Raw genomic sequence first — 20,733 nt, forward strand, 5'->3', positions numbered from 1 at the left:
TTTCTTGAACTAAAAATTCTTGAAATTTGAATGTTGAAATTTATTTTTTACTATGACATCTTTTTTCTTTATTATGTCATTGTTTATTTGTTGTATATAAATTGGCAGCCTGTAATAATGCTTTCATTTCTAAATGTTTCACTAAAATTGCTCTGTATAGTGTCAACACCTTGATGATGATGGTAATTCATCAATTAAGACATCAGTTAGGATCTTTAGGTGATAAAAACTTGACTGAGGAAGGAAAAGTGGTAAATATTTTCATCCATTGATTCCTAAATAGTATGTGTGCTTTATTAGCCTGAGTGAGTTTTATATTATAATTTAAATAAGGATTCTTTCAGTAGAAGTCATATTTGCTAGATCAAAATTTGACTTTCAAGTATTTTTTACTGAGTGAAAAATTCTCAAAAACTGCCCTGTTGAATAGTATGCTTGAGTCATGTACTAGTGTCCTTGTGTATTCATACATTGCATATTAACTCCCAAGCAGACACAGTCTCCTGGAGAATGACAGACAGGCAGAATTTCAGGAGAGAGATTGACCCTTATAATGCTTATTTTTATATCAATTCTTCTTGTCTGGTTTCATCAGATAGTTGGAAGTCAGGAATTTCAAAAGAGATTGAATTTGAATTTCAGAAATATTATCTTCCAAATAGATCCTATAAAGTCCTAGATAAACATGCAGAACTGTGTGTCAGTCTTTTAACTGAATGACAATTTGATTTTATTATAATGATATCAGTATCTCTAAACATGATACCTCTTGATTATCACTTTCACGTCCTCACTGCATTGTCCTGAGACTCCTGTTGAAAATGACCTGAATAAGCAAAGTCTTTTTCTGCAATCTCAGTTCTATTTTACTGATCTGTGTGTCAATTTCCATGCCAATGTCATACTAACTGCTTGTATTTGTGATAAATATGAGTTCAGAATTTCTTCTTTATAAACTTATTTTTAAGATTGATTTATTTATTTGAAAGGCAGAGTTACAAAGAGCCAGAGGCAGAGAGGGAGAGAGAGGTCTTCCATCCACTGGTTCATTCCCCAGGTGGCCATAACAGTTGGAACTGTGCCAATCCGAGCCAGGAACCAGGAGCCTCTTCTGGGTCTCCCATGCAGGTACAGGTGCCCAAAAGCTTGGGCCATCTTTCACTGCTTTCCCAGGCCATAGCTGAGAGCTGGATCTGAAGTAGAGCAGCCGGCACTCCAACCGGTGCTCATATGGGATACCGGCACTGCAAGTGATGCCTTTACCCACTACACCACAGAGCAGGCCCCAGTAAATTATTTTTACTAGTGTTGGATTCTCTCAGTTTTTTAAATCTATGAATGTCTTTGTTTAACCTCAATCTATTTAATACAGTTTTTTCTAGATAAATGTTCTTGGCTGACGGTTTTATTTTTTATGTTTAGCAATTAAATATGTCATCCCATTGCCTTCTAGCTTCTATTGCTTCTTTTGCTAAGTTAACTGTTAGTCTTATTGGAGTCTCCTTTTATGTGATGGATCATTTATCTCTTACTGCTTCCAAAATTTTGTCCTTATCTTTAGCATTCAATGTTTTTTCTGTATGTAGTTGATTTATGAGTTCCTTTGCTTTTATGCTGTTTGGAATTTGTTAAGCTCCACATTCATTGAATATGTATCTTCATTTTTTAGAATCTCCTAATTACTCTTTTGTCTCTTATCACAAATTTTTGTTTACTTATATTGCATACAAGTCCATATATGAGAAATACATCAAGAGGAAAAGGCCACGTGATACAGCCTGAAGCCATGGGATGCTGGAAAAACTTCTATAAACTAGAAGTGAAGAATAGATTCTCTTTTAGAGCTTCTGGTGGGAGTACAGCTATGCCAACATCTTGGTTTTATACTTCTGGCATCCAGGAGTATGAGAGAATGCATTTCTCATTTTAGGCCATTCATTTTGTGGTAATTTGTTATGGAAGACAAAGTCACTTAACATGTTACCTTAACAATTATTTGTTCAACAGATATTTTCTGTACTAGACTGTAAGTTCCATTTTAAAAAAACTATTTGTGTCTTATACATCTTCATAACTCTGTAAATGAACAGATCATTGGCAATATATTTGTACCTTATTGGATACTTGTTGATGAAATGAATAAATAGGCTGTGATGCCCACATCACTCAAAGTTTTGTGTTTATACCTACTATAAAATACCTGCCTTTATTTTTTAATTTTTAAAATATATATTTGTGTTATATATTTGGAAGACAAAGACACACACACACACACACACACACACACACCTCCTATCTGCTGTTTCACTCCCATATGCTTGTAACATCCAGAGCTGAGCCAGACCAAGGCCAAGAACTGGGAACTAAATCCAGGTTTTCCATAGAGGTAACAAGAATACACCTAATTGAGCCATCACTAGTTGCCTCTCAGGGTGCACATTAACAGGAAGCTGGAATGGAGAATGTAGCTTTTTTTTTTTTTTTTTTTTTTTTGACAGGCAGAGTGGACAGTGAGAGAGAGAGAGAGAGAGCAAGGTCTTCCTTTTCCACTGGGTCACCCCCCAAATGGCCGCTGGGGCTACGGCGCTGCTCCGATCCGAAGCCAGGAGCCAGGTGCTTCTCTTGGTCTCCCATGCGGGTGCAGGGCCCAAGTACTTGGGCCATCCTCCACTGCATTCCCAGGCCACAGCAGAGAGCTGGACTGGAAGAGGAGCAACCAGGACAGAATCCAGCACCCCAACAGGGACTAGAACCTGGGGTGCCAGCGCCACAGGCAGAGGATTAGCCTATTGAGCCGCGGCAACAGCCGAGAATGTAGCTTTTACTCTAATAGAACATGTGGGCATCCCAAGTGGTGAGCCATGGCTTAAAGTCTACACCAAGCACCCATGCATACTGTAGTTCTTGCTGTTTAACAGAAAGACTGAAAGGATACTGTACAAATTTTATGAGTGGGCCAACAAAGATAAGGTTTTATGCATGGTTTTCCTGGTGGATAGTGTTTGACTTTGGGTTTGCAACCTCAGAAAGGTTGATTTTATCACAGATGATAAAGGATTAGACCAGGAAGAGGTTCCTGAAACCATTCTTTTTGAGTTACTGTCTTCTAAGTTGCAATAGTTTTCCAGGATGGCCTTGTGTTTCACACAGCTTCTTTGTATACTAACTACATAAAGGAATTGTGTCACAGGCAAGGAAGTATTACCCATGGGTCCCCTTTATAGAAGAGAGGATTAAGATGTGAAAGGAAAGATGTGAGAAATACCTGAAGCTTAAGGAGGAACAAAATGCACAATAGATAATTTGTGATGGAGTACCTCAACTTTAAAAAAAAATTTAACAAATACATAAACAATGGCAAATCTGTATGAGATACCATCTGATGTCTCTGTAAATGGATGCCCTGAATGATGTCCAATCAGGGTAAACATATCTATCTCATAGTTCTGTATGGTGGAAACATTCAAATTCATTTTTGTAGTTCTTTTTAAAAGAAATATGTGGTATATTACTATTATGTACAGTTTCCTTCTGTACAATAGAACACTAGAAGTTCTTACTCCTTTCTAACTATAGCTTAGTATATGATAATTAGCATTTCTGTATTATCCCCACCTCCTTCTCCTATCTAAGCTCTGTATCCACCATTATAGTTTTAACTTCTGTAAGATCGATATTTTTATATTCCTTGAAAAAATGAGAGCATGAGGTGCTTGTATTTCTGCTCTCAGCATATTTCTTCTAGCATAATGAACTCCCATTCTATCCATGGTGTTGAAAATGACAAGATTTCATGATTTTTATGGCTGAATAATGTTCCATTTATACCTTATCCATTCATCAAATGGTGGACACTAAGATTGTTTCTATTTATTGACTATTGTTAATAATTGCAATAAACTGGGTGGTACAAATGTCTCTAGGACAGAATAATTTAATTTCCTGTGGATATGTACTCAATAATACAACTAATGGATCATATGGTAGTTCTATTTTTAGCTTTCTAAGGTACCTCTGTAGTGTCATCCACAGTGACTGTGCTAGAATACATCCCTTGTCTGCAATGCTATTACTCATTTGTTACCATTTGTTTTTTTGATAATAGCCAGTCTTACTGGAGAGAGGTGTTATTATGGCTTGGTTTATGTTTCCCTGATATTGGGAATTTTTCATGACCTTGCAGGCCATTCGTATGTCTTCCTTCAAGAAATGTCTTTTTAAATTTACTACTCACTAAAACATGGATTATTTGGCTTTTAATTTTTTTGCAATTGCATTTTGCCTTTCTTATATATTCTTATTAATAATCCCTTGTAAGAAGTATACCTTAGAAATATGTTCTACCCTTTTGTAGTTTGTTCTTTCACTGTGCTGATGGTTTCCTTTGCTAAGCAGGAGCTCTTAAGTTTCATGAAATCCTACTTGTCTTTGTTTGTTTGTTTGTTTCTGTTCACTGTGCTTTGCAGATCAGATCCAAAAAAGCCTAGCTAATTCCAATGCCCTCCCCTGTTTTCTTCTTGCAGATTCAAAGTTTTGGGTCTTTAATTCATGTTGACTTGATATTTGTATATGGTGAGAGGTGAGAGGATATCTAGTTTCATTGTTCTGTGAGTGGATATCTGGTTTCCCCAGCACCACTGATTGAAAAGACTTTGATTTTCCAATGCATGTTCTTAACACCTTAAAAATCAGTTAGCTATAGATGCATGAGTTTACTTTGAGGGTCCCTAATTCTGTTCTACTGCTCTATGTGTCTTAGTATCTGTTTTTAAGCCAATGCCATGCTTCTAGTTGTATTGTAGTTTTGAACTACATATTAAAGTCAGACAACGTAATGCCTCCTGCTTTACTCTTTTTATTCAAGATTGCTTTGACTATTCAGAGCTTCTGTGACACCATACAAATTTTGTAGTATTTTTAGTAGTTTTGTGAAGAAATGTCATTGGTGTTTTGGAAGAGATTATATTGGATTTGTAAATCATTTGGGTAGTATGGGATTTTTAATACTATTGATTCTTACATTCAATTTACCTGGAACACTTTGCTATTTCTTTGTGTTCACTTTAGTTTCCTTCATGAATGTTTTATAGTTATTATTACATCTCTTTGGTTAAATTTATTCCTAGATTTTTTTTAGTAGCTATTGGAAATGCACTTGATTTTTTTATTTTATTTTATTTTTTTAAAGATTTATTTTTATTTATTTGAAAGAGTTACAGAGAGAGGTAGAGACAGAGAGAGAGGTCTTCCATCCGCTGATTCACTCCCCAGATGGCTGCAACAGCTGGAGCTACGCCAGTCCAAAGCCAGGAGCCAGGAGCTTCTTCCAGGTCTCCCATATGGGTGCAGGGGTCCAAGCATTTGGGCCATCCATTGCTTTGCCAGACCATAGCAGAGAGCTGGATTGGAAGAGGAGCAGCCCAGACTAGAACCAGCACCCATATGGAATGCCAGTGCTTCAGGCCAGGACTTTAACCTACTGCACCACGGCGCCAGCCCCTCTTTATTATTTTTTTCCGGTTACTTTGCTATTGGCACATAACAACACTACTAATTTTTCTGAAGATTTATTTTTTTATTTAAAAGTCAGAGTTACAGAGAAGGAAAATAGAGAGAGAGAGAGAATTTTTTCTATTTGCTGATTCACTTCCAAGATGGCTGCAACAGCCAGTGCTGGACCAGGCCAAAGCCAGGAGCCAGGAGCCAGGTGTTTCATCTGGGTCTGCCACATGGGTGGCAGGAGCCCAGACATTTGGGTCATTCTCTGATGCTTTTCCTGGCTATTAGCAGGGAGCTAGATTGGAAGTAGAGCAGCCAGGACAGGAACTGGTGCCAATATGGGATGTTGGCATTGGAGGTGCCAGCTTTCCCTGCTATGCCACAAAGATGGCCCCAGCACTACTAATTTTTATATGTTGACTTTGTAGTTTCAACTTTGATGAATTCATTTATTAGTGTTAATGGAGTCTTTGGTGGAGTCCTTCAAGTTTTCTATTTATAGGATAGAATTCATGGGTAAGCATGAATTACTTAATATTAACTATGGAAAATGTCTTCTTATGTTTCTTAAAGTTCTGTATGTAAGTAATGTTTAAAATGGTATAATTTCGAAACTTCCTACTAGCTGACCTGGTTCAGATATCAAAACTGCCTGTTGTGTTGTTAAATGTAAAATACTTTATTAAACTTTTGGGCTTATTTTATTTTTTGTTCTATTTATTTTTCTTCCAGGATGGCGTGGGGGTAGATGAGAAGCTGTCTTTACGGAGGGTAGCTGTGGTTGAAGATTTCTTTGACATTATCTATTCGATGCATGTGGAAACTGGGCCAAATGGAGAACAAATTCGGAAGCATGCTGGACAGAAGAGAACTTACAAAGCAGTAAGTTTTATAAAAAGAAAAGAAAAAAGCATGCATGTTGAACTTTGGTATTATGTATGCCTGTTAAAATGGGTTGAGTTATTATTAAAAATAGTCTATCTTAAACATAAATTTGACCATATTTTGGTCACACCCAATATTTAAACTATCATTATTTCTGACTTGATTTTTGTTGTATGTTCTCTAGTCTATTGCATATTAGTTAAACTTGTCTCTGAAATTCTCATTTTATTTTATTTTATTTAAATGCTTATAAAATGTGGTAGTCTCATTCAGGTGCCCCAAAATGGGCTGATGTATTTGAATTATGTATTCAGTGTATCATAATGTATGAATTATGGAATGGAAGATATGAAATTTTTTCTACCACTATTGTGGTAGTACAATTGTCTCAACATTCCTTACACTTCAAGTCATATTCATATACTTAGGTATTTTGTATTTCATACTTGTAGTAATGTATATAAGAAAATTTTATGTATTTTTCTTATATAACTTTGTTTTGAATACATTAATCCTGTGGGATATGTAATTCTTATTTTCCAGAATAGATTATATTAAAAATACATGTTATTTTCAAGCTCTAATGCCCTTGAACATTTAAAAATGGAAATATATAATACTTTTGTTGTAAATTATGTTAAAAAGCAAATTTAATTAACTGTTAGATATTTAAATATATATATTGTCAAAATGGAATTATATATTATTTCTTAGTTTCAAATTATACCTATGACTTGACATAGCTACTTTAATCTAGCTTTATATTTCATTAAAAGCTTTGAAATCATATTATTATAGATATTTCATATTTTCTAGGAAAACTAAACAGTAAAATATTCTTTTCCAATATGAACAAAATGTACATCAGAAATACTTTATCAGCAATCAGAATAATATCCTATTTTAGAATTCTTACTGAATTTTGCTTTTGGCTACCTTTATATTGTTTTCAGCTATATTGATACACAATATCAGTCTGGATCCATTTTTTTTTCAGATACAGAAAAATGTGTGAAATGCTCAAAGTTTCAAATACAGGTACATATGTTTGAAAATTAGCTACTGAGCATAAGAAATAGCTTCTTTTCCATAACTATTTTTTGCTATATTGCCAGGGTCATATTGAATCTTTGTAGTTGCATAATAACCCCTAATACATGTTGTATTTATCCCTCCTTCTCTATGGTTTTGTTTCTTGGCTGTTTCCAAATTGCATGGTTTGTGGGCAGGCACTATTGTAAATTTCTTTACATAATTCTGCCACATAAACTTTCTTTTGACTTAAACATTCCAGGAGACATTCTTATGACTAATGATAATGACTTAGCTTCTTGAGATTTTTATGCAGACTAATAGTACTGAACATACTACTTTTGTCTGTCTCCTAAGCCAGGGTTGTTGTTCTGGACAATGATAGGAATAAAACTGTATATTGACCTACTAATGTCACTAACTATGTACTCTTACGGTAACATATTTTCATGAAATAACTATGTGAATTGATAAGACTTTGTAAGGTAGGAATATATAAGTTCAATTATATTAAATGAAAAACAAACCGTCAAAACATGAAAGCAAAACAAACAAAAATTAAGTGGCTTCATTGTCAATAATAGTGTGTCAGCCAAATCTGTTTAGGTGCCAAAAGCAATTAAAAATAATTTAACATTAGAAATGCATTCATTAGAGATCATAACTAAAGTGGAAACATGAGTCAGTGACATAGACCCAAATATCTCACCTTATGTTTTCCCAAATGAAAAATAGAGAAATTGATCCATTGCTATTATGCATGTTAAACACTTGCAATAAATTGATATACATGTTCCCTACCTAAAATGATTTTGTATTAACATGATGAGGACATTTTCTGCATTTTAGGGTATACCTTCACAATATAAGCAGAATCTAAAACTTTATCCAATCCTTTTGAAAATGTCCTATTTGAAGATTCTTCTTTATTGAGTTTATTTTTTTATTTCCACATTTAAAGTGTTATCACCTTTTTTTAATATTGTGAAGGCTCTTTTTGGCCTAACCATTACCCTCTGGTATCTCGCAATTGAATCCTAATTAGGAAACATTTCCATTTTATGAAGTAATAATTCATTGTAGAAAAAAGAACTGCTGCAGTGCCAGCAAGGCTGTGCACATGACTCTACAATGAATTTAATAACGTTAAAAATTAATATAAATGTTCAATTAATGGGGCATAAAACTAAAATGCAATTTGAAATGGAATGGTTTAGTGCTATGAGAGCCATAGCCTGTTGGGCTGGAGTTTAGTTCTCACTAGTAATGCTAGAGTTGGTTAGTATTGCAGGACTAGCTAGATACCTGCTGCAATTGTGGTTCCCATTAAGTTTAAGATTTTTTCCTACTTCTAACACATTAGCTTATAGAGCATGCATGATTATGGTTATTGACCTTCTTTTCTCCCCTTTCTTCCATGGCCAAGAAACCATACTTGTACAACTAATCATTAAAGCGTATCATATTGTCTTAACAATATTATCTGTAGATTTAGTGGTCATTTTATTTACTTTGCCTTTTTTGCCAATATTCTATGTTTTCACTCTGCAGGAAATGGTGGTCCTTTAATATTGGATTAACTTTTGAATGCTATTTGGTTTTATCTATCTGCAGTATATCATTCCTTGAAATATCTAGGCATTATACAACATAAATTTTATTGCATTTTGACCTGACTATAGATAAAATTGGAGGTATATATATTCTATTATTTGTAAGCTCTTACAAATCCACATAAAATGACACATTTTAGGAATATGTAAAGGCAATCATAATTATCTTATTGAATCATAATTGCATTTAAATATATTTTAGGTCGTTTTTCTAAGTTTTTATATAAATATAGAATATATTTTATCTTTAAAAAATATATATATATATCTTTAAAATATTTATATATAAATATAGAATATTTATTTATTTATATATAAAAATTTTAAAGATAAAATATATTCTATATTTATATATAAACATAAAATATAAAAATTGTTACTGGTGTTTTGAATGTGTTTCCTTGCTTATGGTCAACTATGGTTATATATACTACCAGAATGAAGAAGAGGTGTGGAATATTAAATTATCACTTACTTTTCAATTTAAATTTTATCTTTGTTCTGAAAACTGAATGCAGATATGTTCATCATATTAGAAAAAATAATTCAGGATGTTGTCTTGTCCTCTTGTCCTTAACTCTTCTCAGCTTCTGGCAAACTTCCACCTTCAGTGAATACAACCTTATTCTCTGGTTGTCTTTTATCACCATATTTTGTCACAGTCTAAGTAAAGCTGACTTTTTGGAAACATGTCTTATAAATCAGTGTCCAATAAAGGATCAAGCTTCTACAGCTCTTTCTTGCTACATGTAAAGTTATAATCCCTAATGACAGTTCAGGGACTAAGGGGGAAAAGTCAGTGTTATCAACAGAGAGAACAGTCTGCCTATATATGTGCATACACACACATGCACACAACTTATAGTGTGATATTGTAAACTTACATTTATTACTCGTATATATAGCTGCCAATAATTGCACTCATTTAATTTAGAGTGCAGAGCATATGCTATAGCTGAAAGAACATAGTCTGGAAGCCAGACAAACACAGTTTCAAATTGCCAATCTAGCAGTCAATTTCCTTTGAATTTTGGCAAATTATTTCCTTTTTTTTTCAGACAAATAATGATATGGGGGGAGTAACAAATGAGTTAATATGCATCAAATGCTTGGCTTATGGTAAACTTGTAATTGATATTATTTCTCCTTTATCTGATCACTACTCATCCTCCAGGTAGATGAGCAAGCAGGACATTAGCATAGCTTTATTATATAAGTCCCAGCTGTGCTGCCAGGTGAAGTTAATAGAATTACATCATTTCATTTACTTTTCTTGTGGTTTAGGTATTTTAAATTAATGCAGTTTGAGAAAATTTCAGAAAATTTTATCAATTAAATTATATTTTTGGAAAGTTGTTATTTTAATTTTCTGAATAATTTTCAAACTGGTTCTCTTTAAAAATTGCTATCAATGTGAATGAAATATTCTTCTCTAAAACACTGTAGAAAAAAATAACATATTATTGTAGAATTCTACAGTTCCATTCTGAAGATGAACAAGGAGAAGTCTTTATGCTATCATACCCAAGCACTTAACTTTAAAACTTTGGTTTAGTCTGGGTATTTTGGTGTATGCGTTAAGCCACTTCTTGGGATACCTGCATTCCATATTGGGGTGCCGGGATTTGAGTCCTGGCTGTACTCTCCATTCCAGCTTCCTACCAGTACACACCCTGGGAGACAGCAGGTGATGGCTCAAGTAACCGTCTCTGACAGCTACATGGGAGACCCAGTTTGAGTTTTTGGCTCCTTGTTTCAGCCATGACTGTTAAAGGCTTTTGGGAGGTGAACAAGCAAAAGGAAGATCTATTTCTGTCTAACTTTTTCTCTGCCTCTTGAATAAATAAAGGAATCAAAGTATTAAAATATTACTTTACATCATTTTTGTCTTTGTTCTTTTTATAACTATCAATGTGTTCAGCATCTCTACTGCTAAACAGGAAGTTTTAATTTGCACCAGTTTCTGCTCCTTGGTTAAGTAAGAGTTCCTAGAATTCTTGTTGACTTGTAATGAGACTGAGGAGCCAATTTTTCAGCCATTGTTGTACAAAAAAATAGTGCTAAACTAAGATTCTAAATTTCCAAATACTTTCTTTAACCTCTTTTTGGCTTAGACCATGGTTTACTTACAAGTAAAACAAGCAGGCTGTATTTCAGTTTCTTTTAAACTCTGAAGGAGTGATAGAAATGATAATAGTGTATGGGGCCAGATATTATGCTTGAGGATAAAATGAAAATAGTAATCAAACTGAACAAATTAGTTGGTATGAGATATATTCAAATGTAGGGAACTCATTCTGTTTTATAATGGCAGACTGACAGAATAAGCATGACTAAGAAGATTTATGCTCCATTATTCTCTGGAGAGTTCTAAAATTATAATAATGGTAATGATAATAATTATAAACCTCTCATCATTTGCTTTCATATTAGTATTATTTTAAAATAGCAACCCTTGGGGCTGGCATTGTGGTATAGTAGGTTAAGCCCCACTCATGATACCGGCAACCCATATTGGAGTATTCGTTTCAGTACAGGCTGCTACACTTCTGATCCAGCTTCCTGCTAATGTGACAGGGAAGACAGCGGAAGATGGTCAGACTGCTAGGGCCCCCGCCACCCATATGGAGACCAGGATGGGTTTTCTAGCTCCTGGCTTCAGCCTGGTCCAGACCTGAATGTTACAGACATTTGGGGAGTGAACCAGCAGATGAAAGATCTCTCCCTCTCTATCACTATACTTTTCAAATAAACAAACAAATATTTAAAAAAATAAAATAGCAGGGGTCAGCACTGTGGTGCAGCAGGTTAACGCCCTGGCCTGAAGGGCCAACATCCCCTATGGGCACTGGTTTGAGACCCAACTGCTCTACTTCCGATCCAGCTCTCTGCTATGGCCTGGGAAAGCAGTAGAAGATGGCTCAAATCCTTGGGTCGCTGCACCCATGTGGGAGACCCAGAAGAAGCTCCTGGCTCCTGGCTTCAGATTGGCACAGATCCGACCATTGCAGCCAATTGGACAGTGAACCATTGGATGGAAGGCCTCTCTCTCTCTGCTTCTCCTCTTTCTGTTAACTCTGACTTTCAAATAATTGATAAATAAATCTTGAAAAAATAAAATGAAATAAAATAGCAACCCAAGAAAGAGGGCCATAAAATTACAATTGAATGCCAGGAGATTTTAACTGCTTTCCTTTTCTTGCTAATAATTTTGTAGTAATCTACCCAAATTATGATGAGACAACTCCTTAAACTGCACAGTGCCTATAAGCAGCAGGGTAGATATGATTAAGCCTCCATTGCACTTACTCTTGATGTGATATGATGAGTATGCTGTAGATCATTTATTTAATTATTATTTTTCTTCTACATCCTTGTGATAAACATAACTGATGTGAATGTCTGTGTTGCTTGACTTAGAGTCCAATAGTCTGAGAAAGCATTTGACAGAATTTGATGAATCTTATACTGTTGAAATAGGATGTTATCAGGGCCAGTGCTGTGGCACAACAGGTTAAAGCCCTGGCCTGAAGCGCCAACATTCCATATGGGCACCAGTTCTAGTCCCAGCTGCTCCACTTCCGATCCAGCTGTCTGGTATGGCCTGGGAAAGCAGAGAAGATGGCCCAAGTGTTTGGGCCCCTGCACCCACATGGGAGACCTCGAAGAAGCTCCTGGTTCCTGGCTTTGGATAGGCACAGCTCCGGCCATTCTGGTCATCTGGGGAATGAACCAGCGGATGGAGGATCTCTCCCTCTGTCTCTCTCTCTCTCTCTTTTTTTTTTTTGTTTGTTTTTGTTTTTTTGGACAGGCAGAATGGAAAGTGAGAGAGAGAGAGACAGAGAGAAAGGTCTTCCTTTACCATTGGTTCACCCTCCAATGGCTGCTGTGGCCAGCTCACTGCGCTGATCTGAAGCCAGGAGCCAGGTGCTTTCTCCTGGTCTCCATGTGGGTGCAGGCCCAAGCACTTGGGCCATCCTCCACTGCACTCCCGGGCCACAGCAGTGAGCTGGCCTGGAAGAGGGACCGGGACAGAATCCAACACCCTGACTGGGACTAGAACCTGGGGTGCCAGCGCCGCAGGCAGAGGATTAGCCTATTGAGCCGTGGCGCCAGATCTCTCTCTGTCTCTACCTCTCTGTAACTCTGTCTTTCAAATAAATAAAATAAATCTTAAAAAAAAAAAGATATAGGATGTTTTCTATATATTTTTGTGATTGGTGCCAGGAAGGCAGTGTTCCTCCAAAATATTTCCCTGTCCTATCACAGTGCCTCTGATTCTACAATTAGAATTTAATCTATTTGGATTAATCCATTGCCCACTGTATTCGTAAGTGAAATTAAAATGTCCTTAGACAAGAAAAGTTAGGGAGTAAATTAGGCTGTCAGTTGTCTTTGACACTGTATATGATCATTTAAAAAAATTTGCTTGTCTCTCACTTCCAGCTGAGTGCAGGGGTGACACAGCATCCAATGTGAGACATAGTGTAAACAAGTCTACTCACCTCCCAATTAGCATATGCTCTGCCTGATTTTAGTGTGAGTGCTGGTGGGGCATTATGCATAATAGCCTTTGGCAGTTACAAGTTGAGATACTTAAAAGTTGAGAACTAGGTAGGTCATCAAGATGAAGATGAAAATCCTCCTTTGAAAATCCTCACTTCTAAGAATGCGGAATTATATCTCTTGACAAAATGTTTTTAAAAGGTGAAAGAGTATTATTTCAGATAATTGAATAGTGTTAGATTAAAAACTCTGAGAGTTGAATATATTTCCCAGAAAAGGTGTGATTCGCTGATAAAATATCAAAATGCAGTGATCTTATGTCGTTTTCTAATTACTTTGTTATTACTCTGTTTTGGTTTCTTCCCTTTCCAGCAACAGATTCAACTGCCAGGTTGTTTATGACAAAAAAGGGTGAAGAAGAAAATACTCTTCATGGCTTAGACCTTAATTTTATGTCTAGAAGCCACCTTCTTTGACCTAATATAAAAACAAAGTCACAGCAAAATAATATGATAAACAAATAGGTCTTTTCCTTTTTTATGTAGTTGACATTGTTTGTCATTTTATTATCACAAACTAGAGATCCTTAAATAAACAACTATTCTAGATATCTAAAAGAGAAAAGAAAAAAAAAAACCTTAAATTCAACTAGTCCATGCAAAGTTCTTTGGTAGAGCTCCAATATTGTGTTCATTAATAATTGACGGTATCATAGAATAAGTCAGTGACCCAGAAATGCATTTTTAAAGATAATATACTAGATATTTCTTTTTTACAAAAAATTTTAATTTATTTTAAAGGCAGAAACATAAATAGAGAGGCATTGGGTTCTGCCATCTGCTGGTTCATTCCCAAAATGTCTGCAACAGCTGGAGCTGGGCCTTGCTGAAACCAGGAGCCCAATCTGGATCTCCTATATCGGTGGGTGGCAGGGGCCATATGGTAATTTGCCAAGAGCATTAGCAGGGAGCTGGATTGAAAGTGGAGCAGCTGGGACTCAAAGCAGTGCCCACGTGGGATGTCAGCAGCACAGGCAGCTGCATTGTTAACCAGTTCATCTTGAAGAGTTTATTAGTACAAAGTGATGTTTAATTACAGGTATCTTATATGTAATGTTGTGAGGTTTTTTTTATCTTGCTTATTTGCTTTAATTTTTTTAACAGGCAGAGTTAGACAGTGAGAGAGAGAGAGAAAGGTCTTTCTAGTCTGTTGGTTCACCCCCTAAATGGCCGCTATGGCCGGCACGCTGCGCCGATCCGAAGCCAGGAGCCAGGAGCCAGGTGCTTCTCCTGGTCTCCCATGGGGTGCAGGGCCCAAGCACTTGGGCCATCCTCCACTGCACTCCCTGGCCACAGCAGAGAGCTGGCCTGGAAGAGGGGCAACCGGGACAGAATCCAGCGCCCCAACTAGGACTAGAACCCGGGGTGCCGGCGCCGCAGGTGGAAGATTAGCCTATTGAGCCGCAGCGCCGGCCTGCTTTAATTTTTTATGGCTAGAGTAGTTTTTTTTTAAATCACGTGGTCCCTGGAGGTGGGGGAGCATGAATGTTTCTTACACCACAGCTTATAAGATGCCTGATTCATAGGAGGTGCTCAACACTTACTCGCTGAAGCAATAGACTATCTTTGTGAAGTCTCTGCCTTCTTGACACAACTAGAGAGTATAAAGACTAAAGACGTGACTCTAATGAGCAATTATTAAGTGAGTTCAGGACTGCAGCCCCTGACACCATAGACAACCCACTTCACACCTCATGTTTGCAGCGACCAGCATCATGGATTTACGCAATTTGGGGGGCTCTGTATAAAGTTAAAAAGTTAACACAGGTGCTTTCCCTTTGCTTTTCAGGAAAAAATTTGATGCTTCAGTAAATAATGATATCACTCTTGAGGTAGGCCATGAACACAATACTTACTTTACTTTATGCGTGTTGGTTTATTAATGTCAGTTACACACACATAACACACCCCCTGCATCCACACACATGCATAGGTTTTACCTAGCTGACATGTATATACTGAAAACAGCTATTTATAAACACGTCATACAGAAGATTAAATCTACTATTTTTGGATGGCTAAAAAAAAACGATGACTATATTTCCGACTATTACTAAAAAAAACGATGACTATATTTCCAACTATTACATCATATGTGTAAAACATCTCAGATGGAAAAAAAAAATAAAAACCTGTGGTGTAGCGTAACAATCAAAGTTATTAAATAGAGAGGGCTGGCGCTGTGGCTCACTTGGTTAATCCTCTGCCTGCAGCCCCGGCATGCCATATGGGTGCCAGGTTCTAGTCCAGGTCCTCTTCCAGTCCAGGTCTCTGCTGTGGCCCGGGAAGGCAGTGGAGGATGGCCCAAGTGCTTGGGCCCCTGCACCCGCATGGGAGACCAGGAGGAAGAACCTGGCTCCTGGCTTTGGATCGGTGCAGTGCCGGCCGTAGTGGCCATCTGGGGAGTGAATGGAAGGAAGACCTCTCTCTCTGTCTCTCTCTCTCACTGTCTATAACTCTACCTGTCAAATAAAAAAATTTAAAAAATAAAGTTATTAAATAGAAATTTTAAAACTGAAGCATGGTGTACTGCCATTCATCAGTAATGATTTATTTCTCACATGGATGTAGTCATTACAGGTGGAGCACAGATAATCTATCTTCAGAAATTATCTTCCTACTAGTGGTGACATTCAAAAGATGTAAGAGCTCACACAGACATGTTTATCATCGTGTAGTGTCACAGTCCTGTCATCAGTTATTTTCTTCCTATGTAATAATGGTCCAGTGAATATTGCTTGAAGAATTAACATTTTGGAAAAACTTCATTAACTCCTGCATCAGATAGTAAATTGCTACTCCAGTGCACCCTAGTGGTAGAAGTGAGAAAATGCAGCATTATTTATTTATTTATTTATTCATTTCTATTTATGGATTGATTTTTATTTGAAAGGCAGACAGATTGATCTACTATTTGCTGGTTTATTTCCAAATTACTCACAATAGCAGGGGATGGGCCAGTCTGGATGCAGGAGCTCAGATCTCAATATGGGTCTCCCACATGGGAGACAGGAATCTAAGTACTTGAGCTGTCACTTGTATCTCCCAGGGTGTACATTAGCAGGAAGCAGGAATAAGGTGCCAGAGCCAGAAATCAAACCCCAGCACACTGACATGGAATTTAGGCATCCTAACCAGCATTTCAATGTTAGGCTAATCCTGTCCTGAAAGTTCTCTCTCTCTCTCTCTCTTTTTAAATATGGAGTTGTCTTTGAGGTAACAGAGGCTGTAAACTGATGTTTTTCTATTGAATAGGAAATGAAAAGTATATTTCTTCGTGTTAAATTTGCTCCTCAGTGGCTATGGATAACACCTGCCTGTATCTTCATTCATGACTTTTCTAGACTCAATAATACTATTCTCTAACTTTATAAGCAGCAGTCTTAGACACTTCATGATGAATAGAAGGAAAGACGCTTTTATCTGTATTTTGATCTGTTTATCTGCTGTACTTATCATTGTCCCTCTCACTCTCAGTTTTCCACAAACGTCCCCTCACAGTCAGTACACAGACAACAAGTACTTGAGAATGGCTGTGCTTCTTGGCTGTGACAATTAGAAAAGAGGGGAATCCTGAAAGAAATGGAGCCAGTGACCTCACTGCTTCTTCTGAAAGTTTGGATTTGGGACCAAAAAATGTCATATTTTTGTCATACATATACGTTAGTTAGTTATATAATTATTTCTATAGTCAGCGATTTCCTCTCGCTAGGGCACTGTAGGCTTTTGGGCAGACAGAAGGCATCACTCCAGGTGGTGTGAAGTTCCAGCAACACAACCCCCTGCTGTTGGGACCTGCAAATTGCACTCCAGAAGTCCCCTAACGAGCACGGTAGCTCCCACCCACCACCCTCCCCTGCTCCCACGCCAGGTGAGACATTTTCTGAAGGAAACTCTTTTAAGATTCTTTATTTGATTGACCAGCGCCGCAGCTCAATAGGCTAATCCTCCACCTGTGGCACTAGCACACCGGGTTCTAGTCCCGGTCGGGGCGCCGGATTCTGTCCTGGTTGCCCCTCTTCTAGGCCAGCTCTCTGCTGTGGCCCGGGAGTGCAGTGGAGGAGAGCCCAAGTGCTTGGGCCCTGCACCCCATGGGAGACCAGGAGAAGCACCTGGCTCCTGCCATTGAATCAGTGCCGTGCGCCGGCTGCAGCGGCCATTGGAGGATGAACCAACGGTAAAGGAAGACCTTTCTCCCTGTCTTTCTCTCTCACTGTCCACTCTGCCTGTCAAAAAACAAACAAACAAAAAAACAAAACAAAAAACAGATTCTTTATTTGGAAACTCTGAAAAATATTTTCCAAATTTTCTGGTGGTTGAGCAATTCGTGATGTCAGACAATGAATTCTATATCTGTAGTGTATGATTATAGGACTGCACTTGGCCTGCAGAAATATATGAGTTGTGTAACTTTCTAGACTCTTTCATCTTCTTCCAGTCCTCTAAGATGGCTAATTCTTGCCTGCTTTGTGTGGCTACAGCAACTGTATTGTTGGCTATATGTTCCAGAAGAATTGCTGGCTCCCTACTGACTAGCAGTGTATAATGAAAATGAAACTATTGCAGTAGTAGCTTGAATGTGCCAATGAAGGCCAGAGCAGGAAGGAAATCTACTTGTTCTTCTCTTCTAAACCCCAAGAACAACATAAATTATCACATTATGCATGTTTACCAGTAAAAGTCCAGAGAGAGTGGGTGTTCTTCATGCAGCAAGTAATCCTATAAACACTTTGTTTATCATCTTCTTTCCATGCAGTACTTAGGGATTCTCTTTCCTTTAGTATTGGGAAATGTATAGAAAGAATCTTTTTCTGGACTCATCTGTTCAGTTTTTCCATCTAGTGTAAGAATTCCTTGTTTGGACAGTCTGTTCCTTTGCAAACAAATATTCTCTCATAACAAGTAGCAAAAATAGCATCCACAAGTTTAAGGATACACCACTGGTGTCTTTGTCTCTGTTTTTGATGTTGTCACATTTCTTCAATTGATGACTCTCTTAATTACTGTGAAATAAAACTCCAAGTTAATGGTCATCATTATAAAATATAGGAAGCTGTCTTCAAATTCAATATACTTAAAGTATAATTCATGAAACAAAAGCTATTTCCAATAAAAATTAATTATATTTAAACCACGTTCTGTTTCTTGTTTGCCTATACCTTGATCATTAATGTATACTGATGTAACACTAAATCCATCTGCTGTTGCCCTGGGATGCTGCTATCCCTGCAAGTTTTCCTCCTCTAGTGACTTTATAGTGAATTTCTGTTCCTTGGCACAAGCTGTGTCTTTGCCTTTTGCCTAGCACTTGTTCCATTTCCCTATCCCTGGAGGGTACTGCCTTCCTGTCCCTGTGCACTTTTCATTTCTCTCTCTACATTTGATGCATTTGCCTCAAGTCTTCAAATTGCTTGTAGCTGTCTGAAAAATTGACCTGAACTATCTAAAAATATTGTTGCCTGCTTTAAACCTCCTTTAGATTTTCCAACTTTTATTTTAAATTTGACTACATACCTTCTTCTCTGAGCACCACCCAAGACTCTCTAGACAGACAGAAACACTCTTCCCCTTGAGAACACTCCTCCTTCCAGTAGGTATCAGAAGCCACTCTGCACCTTTCCAAGTCAATTTAATTGGCTGTGATCACTTTTAAGAAATGAAACAGAGAAAAGATTTACAGAAATGATATCTCATTTTGTAATTTTGTATATATCCTAGCTGATTATATAAAATATATCGATACCTATGATATCTCATTTTGTATAATTTTGTATATATCCTAGCTTATTATATAAAATATATTGATACCTATGTGTTAGTCTAAAAAGTTGGAAAGTGTTGCTTTAGATGGACTCCATGATTTCACACTGCCCATCACTTGCCCAGTGATCACTTTTGCTTTTGCTGTGTTCTCACATCTCTTTATTTTCTTCTATTTTCCTAAACTAACAATTTGGTTCAAACATAAAATTACCTCCAAACCCAAACTCCCATCTTCATTCATCTTAACTGTACCTGAAAGGCTACTACAAGACACAACAAACGCTGGAGTTGAAGGAAAAGTTTATTGGGGGTGGGACCCAACAGGCTGGAGAGCAGGTCCTGTTATAGCCTTGCAAAGGTAGGAAAGTGGGAGCAGCAAATCCCGTTAGGGTGGGGGTTGAGTTGACGCTTGTGGTTCAACAGTTTGGTCACCTGACTTCTAATAAGCCAGGCTGGGCTTAGGACCAAAGTTTATTGTACAAGATGGCCACAGGGCCAGAGCTTAAATGGCACCCAGAGCTTAAGATGGTGCCCCAGATAAGATGTCACCATTTCACTAACATTCCCCGCTTTTGTCTTTTATAAAGTGCTATGGGATGCACAGAGAGACTTTCGAGGTCAAATTAGGAGGCTTTATTAGCCAGCTAGCGACCGCCCTCTCACAGAGCACATCTGGAGAAGATGGCAGCGAGTTGCAGTGGTGGTGGGGTTTTAAAAGCAAAACCTACTTTTTATCAGACATTTGATTATGTGTATGAGCTTGTGCAAACAGAACAGGCATACAGAAGTGAGAAGCAGTTAGCCAATAAGCCAGGTTTTTTGTAACCTTATTAAAAAATGTAATGATTCAATTATTCAGTTGTTCCTGGTTGGGGTCAGGCATGGTGTCACTGATCTTGGTGCTACCTGTGTTATCTTGTGGCTGCAGCCAGGAGTAGACAGGAGAAACCACAGTCTGGTGGCCTTCACCATTATCAAGCAAGCAGAAGTACTGATAGAAAAGGGCCAGCTACAAACTGACATTGATTTTTATGAAGAACAAGCCTTTTGTAAAACAACCAAGCAAAATAATCTATTGTCTATAACCAACTGGCTGTGCTATACTTTGTAGACAAGTTAAACTTTGAGTCCCTCGTCACAAAAGTGAGTGTTGTATGGGATTACATCTACCCCCAAAGCCCAGGATGGGTGGAGGGAGGATGATCTATCTTCTAGAGCTACTTTCTACTGACAGGGAGTGGCAAGTCACTCTCTACTGGTGGGGTGACATCTTAAGTCATGATTTCCTGGGTGGTGAGCTGAGTATATCCCTGTAGTAGAATTTGGTTGACTACCTGGTTGGTGAAGGCTTTGGCTCCTTCCATTATCACCTCCTG

The 20,733-nt window shown here is 37.5% G+C and overlaps 1 protein-coding gene across 9 annotated transcripts in view; it reads left to right on the forward strand.

Moving 5' to 3' along the window:
* Window positions 1-20,733, forward strand: part of NOL4 (nucleolar protein 4) — a 373,533-nt gene that overhangs the window by 72,304 nt on the left and 280,496 nt on the right. For 7 of the 9 annotated variants that reach the window (XM_002713494.6, XM_008261193.5, XM_089305836.1 and 4 more), the window contains exon 2: window positions 6,232-6,381. In XM_002713494.6, the coding sequence (XP_002713540.1) occupies window positions 6,232-6,381 (150 nt within the window). Of the gene's footprint in view, window positions 1-6,231; window positions 6,382-7,359; window positions 7,423-20,733 lie in introns of those variants that run through there. The other 2 variants (XM_051851303.3, XM_017344103.4) reach the window with 2 other exon arrangements.

This window comes from Oryctolagus cuniculus, chromosome 10, assembly GCF_051225735.1.
Source record: "Oryctolagus cuniculus isolate XC-2025 breed Fujian yellow rabbit chromosome 10, ASM5122573v1, whole genome shotgun sequence".
Classification (NCBI taxonomy): domain Eukaryota; kingdom Metazoa; phylum Chordata; class Mammalia; order Lagomorpha; family Leporidae; genus Oryctolagus; species Oryctolagus cuniculus.